Source organism: Benincasa hispida, chromosome 3 (genome assembly GCF_009727055.1).
Source record: "Benincasa hispida cultivar B227 chromosome 3, ASM972705v1, whole genome shotgun sequence".
Classification (NCBI taxonomy): domain Eukaryota; kingdom Viridiplantae; phylum Streptophyta; class Magnoliopsida; order Cucurbitales; family Cucurbitaceae; genus Benincasa; species Benincasa hispida.
The window spans coordinates 13,022,395-13,031,917 of NC_052351.1; the positions used below are offsets into that span (position 1 = coordinate 13,022,395).

General features: G+C 29.2%; 1 protein-coding gene across 1 annotated transcript; it reads left to right on the forward strand.

Annotated features, from left to right (window-relative positions):
• The first annotated feature begins 4,655 nt into the window (after positions 1-4,655).
• Positions 4,656-8,639, forward strand: LOC120074349 (cytochrome P450 CYP82D47-like). Its single transcript, XM_039027441.1, has 3 exons — positions 4,656-4,809; positions 5,775-6,748; positions 7,688-8,639. Exons 2-3 carry the CDS (start codon positions 5,780-5,782, stop codon positions 8,324-8,326), a joined length of 1,608 nt encoding a protein of 535 aa, XP_038883369.1. The 5' UTR covers positions 4,656-4,809; positions 5,775-5,779; the 3' UTR covers positions 8,327-8,639.
• Positions 8,640-9,523: the final 884 nt, after the last annotated feature.

Here is a 9,523-nt window from a genome sequence, read left to right on the forward strand (position 1 = left end):
TCAATTCATTTTAGAAGAAAAATACTTAATTGTATTCCAAGTAACATCTATCTTTGTGCATCTCATCAAATTATCCAATCATAATTTGTTCAACTGTCCAATCATAAGAGATGCATAAAGATGAGTGCATCTTAGAATGACTTCAGTCTCCACCGCTAAAATAACTTAACAACTCGCCGAACTTAACCACTTCACAATTTATCCTATTTGATAGCTGAGGAAACTCATCAATTTATTAGGAAGTTTTGGAATCCCACAAGTCTCGTTTCTACAACTATATATGATCTTCTTTTCCTCCATTTTGTGCACACAAAAAATGAGCGAAAAGATAGTTCTTTTGGTTTGTCAAAACTGAAAAATAATATTTACTCCACAAAAAAAAAGGGTTGAAAGGTCATATTAGGACAATTGTACTTGCAAGAATTCTCGAGAGCATTCAAAATTGTGTGATTGAAATGTTAATTTTGTCTTCCATTGATAATGAATGTTAATATGTTTTTATATCTTGGATGTTTATTCACATTTGGAATGTTAAATGTTTGTTAATCATGTTAATTTTATTTGAAATTTCAACTTTGAGAAAACGTTCGACGTCTATTCAATTTCTGACTGAAGAAACACTCTAATTTTTATGAAATTTGATAAACAATTCAAAATGATTATTGAATTCAAATGGTTGTTAGTAAAGCTTTAACAAGATGTACTTAGGATGATAGTTAACTAATTCTACTAAGACCTTTTATCATCATGATTTTATGCTTCTCATATTTAGAATGAGTTTCCAACACTAAGTTTGTTTATGTCGTCGCCCATATGCACGGTCAAATAATAAGGAAAAAAATGATACCCAAAACTGTTGAATTGAGTCCAGATGCCAAAAGTAAGGAAATGATTTAATGAGTTTGAAGTAGTTAGTATAGTTACTTCATAATAATAGTAGGATTGTAGATTAAGAAAATCTTCGATCACAATTTCTCACGTGACAAATTCTTATTTCTTCTTTTTCTATAAATATTTTTCAATTTATCACGCAGTTGGGGTGGACGGAAAAAAATTTATGCAGCTTAGAATGTATCCAAATATTGTTGAGAAAAAATTACTCGTTTATTACAATGTGTAAAGAAAAATACTATATTTATTTTTGTATATCACATTCAATTTACAATCATAGTTTGTCATGGGTCAAATTCTTCTTTTTTTTTTTAAAAATATATATATTTATCTTTGTTGTATATGTGATCAATACTTAATTAATAAAATATATACTTAGGTGCATCATATGCTACATCATCTTTATGCATTTATCGAACTCTTATTCTTATGTATAGTATTTTTTTTAAATATTTTTGCGTGTGTGATTAGGATGATATATTAAAAATGATGTTTATATTTGATACTCTGCTTTTGGTGGTGGATGGGGAAGGGGGTTGAATGGAGTATTTATATATGTTGTTGTGAGTTGGAGGTAGAAGAATATAAAAAAAAACAACTATGTTATCCAATGTGTATTAGTAAACTGAGTGATTACTTAACTTTTGTTCTATGAGTGAAGTATAAGAAGGATGTTTAGACTTACATGAATATTATAATTATTATTGATATTAATGCTTTGAGTTGAACTTTAAAATGAATATTGTGTTTTTTATAAGGTATTACACGAACCCACTGAAGTGGTGAAACTACCAAGCAAGTGATTGGCGTTTGTTTAGTGACAAAACTTGTTGTAATGTTGGCAAGTTTTGTTATTAGTTTGTTTGTATCTGTCCTTTCGGGGACATTCAATAGTTCCTTATATTTAGTTTCTTTATAATAATGTTATCGACTTTATTTTTATGTATGAAAGTTTTATTTATGTTTGTACCGATTTTGTGTTAAAATAAGATTAATTGATGATGGAAATCATGTGTATAGTGGCAAGATTCAAAGAAATAACAAACTATCAAGACATATTTTATTGACAATATAAAAGTATGAAATTCTATGACAATAAAAATGTGTCATGATAGAATATTTACTGACATAAAATAGTTATCATGGATTAAATATTCTTGACAATAAAGTATCATGGTTCATATATTCTTGACAAGAAAAAAATGTCACTATATATTCTTTTTTGACATTTTATAATTGTCATCAATGCTCTTAAGGCAATAGAAAATACCTAATTTTGAGTCAATTTATCACAATAATAATTTGTCATAATATATTTGACAATAACAGTTTATATTGTCAATAATTATTAATTGTAGACAATTATTTATTGTCACGAGAAGATCAATTATGATATTTTTTTAAAATTTTCGTTGATGCACATACCTTTAAAGACGATATAATGACCGAAGATAATTGTCATGATTTTAAAATTTGACAGTTTATTGATAATATCTTGGTTGTTTTGGATAATCTTCATGATTTTGTAGTAAGTAATCTAATCACAATAATGGTGAGTCATAAATAAACTGTTTCTTACTGGCTTAGTGAATTTTAATGGAAATAAATAGTTGCTTGTTAGATATATACATATACATACATATATACATATATACATATCTGTGCGTGTTTTGACCAGAGTGAAACAAAATTCGAATTATATGGATCAAGATTGTATTATTATTATTATTATTTTTGTTTTGCAAAAGTAATTGTAATTAAAGTGTGAGATGGGGAATCAAACATCTGATCTCAAGATTGATAGTATAAGCACTATATCAGTTGAGCTACATTCATATTGGCATCAAGATTGTATTTTCACCCTTCTAAATATAGAGTGATAAATTGCATGGTCATAATTTATGATGAGTTGATTTGATATTAGAATCAAATTGGATTCATATAAATGATATTTATGTTTATTTATGAATTAAAACCATAGCTATTATTTAATTTTGTTAATTAATTAATGTAATATTTATTCTAAACAATAAATATAAATTACATTATTATAGAGATCACTCGATAAATTTAATGGTCTGATAAGAACATAAATGTAATTGTTTAAATGAGATTTATATATATATATACATTTTGCAAAGGTATTGTAATTAAAGTGTGGGGTGGGAGAATTGAACATCAGATCACAAGGTTGATAATATAAATAATATGTTAGTTGAGCTATGCTATTGTTGGCAAATGAGACCTATATTTATACTAAATATAAAAGGGGTTATGAAGGGAGAATTTTTCCTTTTTTTTTTTTCTTTTTTTTTATCTACTTTATTAGAATGTATCTATTTTACCTTTGTCAATAGGACACAACTATTAGAATGTAAGTATCTTTTAAGTATTGATAGGACACGACAATTTGAATGTAAGTGTCTTTTAAGTCCAATAGATACAATTTATGACGGAAAATGCTTGTTCGAATAGAGGTAATTACACATGAAAAACTTAATGCATCTATTTGTGTAAGGGTTTGATCCACACACATATGTATGTATGCACGTACGTATACATATATGTCAATACATACATGATTTCATCTAAAAAAAATTTAAAAGTTATATGGAAATTTTAAAATGCCAGAAAATTTGAAAGTGCCTATAAAAAAAATTCAAATATATAAACTAAATTACTTGGGATGATTGATTCATTGATGCATTTTTGCATGTTGTTTTTCTCTACCTTATTCCTTTTAATATTTGGCATCATTTTTGCCTAATTGTTTATTAGTTAAGAATTATAATACTTACATTTTATTACGAAATATTGAATTTTGTAATGATATTATATATAATGACTCATTCTTACTGCATTCTTTAAAGAAAAATTTTGGATGCACCCATATTTTGTTCACCTCATACAACATTCAATAGTAATGTACTACGTGGTATTTTTAAAAAAAAAAAAATAATTATTTTTTCATTTTATTTTCAATGTATAGGAAAAAGGAGAGCATGAGACTTAATCAGTGCCCTACTTTAAAATTTTTTAGGTACTACATAATTATGACTAATTTTAAGATAGAAAAATATTTAAGAAAAATTTTTATGAGTAACCAAAAAATTGAACAAATTTTATAGAGATAAAAGTTTGAGGCATGAGGCACTGGATTGTGAGATAAAGGTAGATATAGAAATATATGATCATTTATATTATAAAGTTATTTTAATGATTTATTTTACTACTTTTAAAGTTTATGGTATTAAGAATTAAGTTTATATATTATTTATTTATTACATATATTAAAATTTTCTTGTAGTGATTGAGAGTGGGGTCAACTCCATCTAGCCCAAATAATATCTTAGGCCCGAGGCCAATTGGACTTAGCTTGAATGTAGCTTGGGTTTTGGTTTTTAGGGTAAGATGGGTCCTCATTTGATTTTCATGACTTAATAATTCTTTTTACTATGCTAAATGATTAAAGGTATAAAGAAAAAAATATTTTTCAAAAAATTCATTTTTATTTAAACACTTTTGATAAAAAACTGATTAAAATACATTTGAAAAACTATTTTGAGTGGTTACCAAATATTCTAATTTTGAACTCGTCAAACTTAACAATTTTACAATATATTATCCTGCTTTGATTGCTCAGGCAACCCATAGAATTTATTAGGAAGTTTTGGAATCCCACAAGTCCCATTTTCTAAAACTATATATAGAGATCTTTTTCCTCCATTTTATGCACATAAAAAAAAGGAGGGAAAAGAAGTGGTTTTCAGGTTGTCAAAACTGCAAAATAATATTTAATCCAAAAAAGGAAAAAAAAAAAAAAAAAAAAAAAGAAAAGGAAAAAAGGGTAGCAAAGCCACATTCGGACAATTGTACTCGCAAGACTTCTCGGGGAGCATTCAAAATTGTGATAGAAAGGTTAATTTCGTGTTCCTTCAGCACAAGTATTATATGTTAATTAATAATGAATGTTAATATGTTTTTGTATCTTGGATGTTTATTCACACTTAAAAAGTTTGTTATTCATGTTAGTTTTATGTAAAATTTCAATTTCGAGAGATACAAGTAAAGTCTTTAAAGTTTATGTTTGATGTCCATTCAATTTTTGAAATAAGAAATACTTTAATTTAAGTGAAGTTTGAAAAACAATTCTAAACAATTATTGAATTCAAATGGTCATTAGTGAGCCTCTAACAAGATGCATTGACGTTGATAGTTAACATGTTGATTCCACTAGTTGATAGTTAACATGTTGATGCTTTCTCATATTTAAAATGAGTTTCCAGCACTAAGTTTGTTGTTGTTGCTGCCTATATGCATGATAAAAAAATAGAAGGAAAATGATACTGAAAAGTGTTGAACTGAACCTAGATGCCAAAAACAGGAAAAATGATTAAATGAGGTTGAAATAGTTAGTATAGTTACTTCTTAATAATAATAGGATTGTAGATTAAAAAATCTTCAATCACAATTTCTCACGTAATAAACTCTTATTTTTACTTTTTTCTTTTTTCTTTTTTTTTTTAAAAAATATTTTTCAATTTACTATGCATTTGGTGTGGACTGAAAAAAATTAATCATTAATTACAATGTGTAAAGAAAGATACTATACTTATTTTTGTACATCACAATCAATTTACAATCATAGTTTGTCATGGGTCAAACTCTTCTCGTTTCTTTTTATATATATATTTATCTTTGTTTATATAGTTAGGTATATCATAGCCTACATCATCTTTATGTATTTATCGAACTCTTATTCTTATATATAGTATTTTAAAAAAAAATATTTTTGTGCGTGTGATTAGGATGAGATATATAAAGATAGATTTCATCGCTATTAATTAATTATGTAATACAAGACATTTGTTTGGTAATAACAGGGGTGATGGAAGTGGAAGCAATGGCAGAATTGACGTGGAATAACAACCAAACGACGGTGTTAATGGGACTCAGTATTCTCGTCGCTATCATTTTATTTCGTCTTGTAATGAAAAGAGTGACCAACAACACCGGCGGAGTAAAGGGCCGTCGAAATCCAAAACCACCAATGGTAGGCGGCGGATGGCCTCTGATCAGACACCTCCCTCTGTTCGGAGGACCCGAACCACCCCATTTAAAATTGAGTGCTTTAGCCGATAAATACGGACCAATCTTCTCCATCCAACTGGGTACCCACTCAGCCGTGGTGATAAACAATTGGGAAGCCGCAAAACAGTGCTTCACCACCCACGATATCGCCGTCTTTCCTCGCCCCAAATTACTCAGCGGAAAATTGATGGGTTACAACTATGCCATGTTCATTTTCAGCCCTTACTACAACTCCTACTGGCGCAAAATGCGTAAAATTACCACACTCGATCTTCTATCCAATCGAAGGCTAAAGTTGTTAAGACAAGTTCGAGAATCAGAAGTGAACCGAGCCATAAAGGAGCTGTATCAATTAGGTGGGCGTGTGGAAATGAAGCAATGGTTTGGGGATTTGATTATGAATTTGGTTTTATTAATTGTGGGTGGGAAAAGGTATTTTGGAGCGGGGGCAATGGTGGAAGAGGAAGAGGCGCAACGGTGCCAAAAAGCAATGGAGGAGTCTTTGCGTTTGTTGGGGATGTATGTGTTGGGGGATGCTATTCCTTATTTGGGATGGTTGGATGTTGGGGGACATGTGAAGGCAATGAAGAGAACTTTTAAGGTATTGGATGGCATGTTGACACAATGGTTGGAGGAGCACAAGAAGAACAGAGCTGGAAAGAATAATGGGGATTTCATGGATGTGATGCTTTCTGTTCTTGAGGAAACTGACAATGATATACTTCATGGCTTCCATCGTGATACTGTTATCAAAGCTACATGTTTGGTACGTACTTTATTTGGTTTCTTTTCGTTTTGGTACCAATCTATGTCAAAGTCATGCACTATTATTTTTTGGTCACTCATGTTTATGCATCTTACCCTCGTCACACACACAAATAATAAATTATAATATTTTCAAAAAAAGAAGTGAGAATAATTATCCATGTGGTAAAATTATATATAAGCTTGAAAGAAAAACCTCAAAAGACCAAAATTCAACATCATAATTTGTCAAGGAAAATACTTGGCACCTATTTCTGTGCATCCTAAGGACCTATCCAATGAAAAACTGCCACGTGACAGTTTTGTATTTTCCAAAAAATAATTATTTTTTTAATTTTTCCTTTGTGTATATAAAAATGAGGAGTGTGGAGTTACAACTAATCATTACTCATTTGCAATTTCCGACAAGGAAAAAAGTCATATCAATTACTACTTAGCTAAATTCATTTTCACGTATCCTTAGTTAATTATATACATATTATCACTTTCTTTCCTAACCCATGTAAGCTTTACTTGCACTCCTAATACATTGTAAATGTAAGAATGTGTCGAATTCAAATTAAGACACAACATTACAAAATTAGAATTTGTAAATTTTACTTGGAAACATTCTACATTTTATATTTTTATGTATGAGATTAGACAAATATCTTTCAACTAAAATTTTGTGTTCAACATGTGCCTACCGGGGTGCGACAATTCGGTCGAACATATATATTTCTAAACTAATTCAACTGTATATAAGCAGCATCTAATCACATGTTTTCCTTTCTTTCACCCAAAAATAAATAAATAAATAACAAAAATATCATTTAAAAAAATAAAATTATCAAAAATAATTTTTTATCAGACAGCATAAAATAAGTACACTCGAGCACCTCAGTTTTTCTCGTATGCAAATGACATGATTATAATGTTAGTTTTTAATGATTATACACAGACGATGGTATTGGGAGCGAGTGAGACAAGCATAGTGGCAGTGGTATGGGCACTATCCCTACTGCTAAATAATCGCGATACATTGAGAAAAGTGCAAGAAGAACTAGACACCCATATCGGCCGAGATGCAAAGCTACAAGAATCAGACATGGAGAAGCTGGTTTATTTGGAGGCTGTTGTAAAAGAAGCAATGCGACTATTTGGAGCCGGAAGCCTTATTTCTCGAGAAGCCGCAGAGGACATTGATGTCGATGGGTTTCATATCAAGAAAGGAACATGGTTGTTTATCAACTTGTGGAAGATCCACCGAGACGAGAGGGTATGGGATGAGCCGTTGAAGTTTAAACCAGAGAGATTTTTGACAACCCACAAGAATTTTGATGTGAAGGGTGGGCAGCAATTTGAGCTAATTCCTTTCGGTGGAGGGAGAAGGATTTGTCCTGGATTGTGGTTTGGGCTTCAACTGGTAGAGTTTGTTTTGGGTGGGTTGCTTCATGCTTTTGATATTTGGACGCCGGAAGATGCCGCCGTTGATATGACCGGAACTATTGGAATGACCAACATGAAAGCTACCCCTTTGGAAGTTTTCATCAAACCACGTTTGTCCCCAATGCTTTATGAGTCAACTTCTCCGTACTAAGATTCCTTTAGTAATCATTCAGTTTTTTATTTTTATTTTTAATTTTTGAAATTTATTCCTATTTCATATCAATTTCTTATTCTAGTTAAATTAAATATATATATATATATATATATATATATATTTGCTTCTTTTAGTTTTTTTAAAAAAAGACTTTAGATAATAAAGTAAGGAATTTAGAACAGGAAGAAGTGTTTATATGCTTAATTTTCAAAAACTAAAAACCAAAAACCAAAGCGTTGTTTGGTACCATTTTAATTTTTAAAAATTAAGTTTATAAACATCTTGCCACTAGATTTCTTATTTTGCTATCTAGTTTTTACTCACATTTTAAAAAACCAAATCAAAATTTCAATAATATAATAGTTTTTAAAAGTTTATTATTGTTTTTGAAATTTTGCTAAAAGTTCAACTTTCATATTTAAGAAAGATGCAAATTATTATAAGAAAATTAGAGGAAATAAGCTTAATTATCAAATGGATTCTAAATGATTACCAAATAGAGCATAAATAAATATTATCCTAATACCAATATATGTATCTTGATTCATGGCTTAAATATTCTTGACAATAAAGTGTCTTGATTCATATATTTTTGACAAGAAAAAAAATGTCACTATATATTCTTTTTTGACATTTTATAATTGTCGTTAATGCCCTTAAAGCAAGAGAAAATATCCAATTTTGAGTCAATTGATCACAACAATAATTTGTCATAATATATTTGGCAATACCAATTTATAATTGTCAATAATTATTTGCTGTTGAGAATTATTTATTGCCAGGGGAAAACTAATTATGACATTTTTCAAAATCTGTCGTCGATGCACATAGCTTTATAGACGATACAATGATTGAAAATAATTATCATGAATTTTAAATTTGACTGTTTTTAAATATCACGAAATCCCAATTTGGTTGTAGGGTTGGAGAGTTGAAATTGTTAATATCTTGGGTTGTTTTGGATAATCTTCATGATTTTGTAATAAGTAATCTATATACCGTAGTTAATAATAAATTTTTGACTGCGCTAAATCGGGTTCGTTCTTGGATTAAGAGATGTTTCGACGGGCATAATCATTTGACTTGTAAATTTATTCAAATTGCGTGTTTTACTTCAACTTGGTGCATTAATAGTTAGTCATAAATAAATAGTTTTGTTCGTTATTGGGTTAAGAGATGTTGTAGATATAAGTA

Excerpts from the sequence above, each read along its gene's own strand:
- LOC120074349 (XM_039027441.1), top strand. The coding sequence starts at position 5,780 with ATGGAAGTGGAAGCAATGGCAGAATTGACGTGGAATAACAACCAAACG. Across the intron at positions 6,749-7,687 it reads TTATCAAAGCTACATGTTTG|ACGATGGTATTGGGAGCGAG; the intron begins GTACGTACTTTA and ends GATTATACACAG.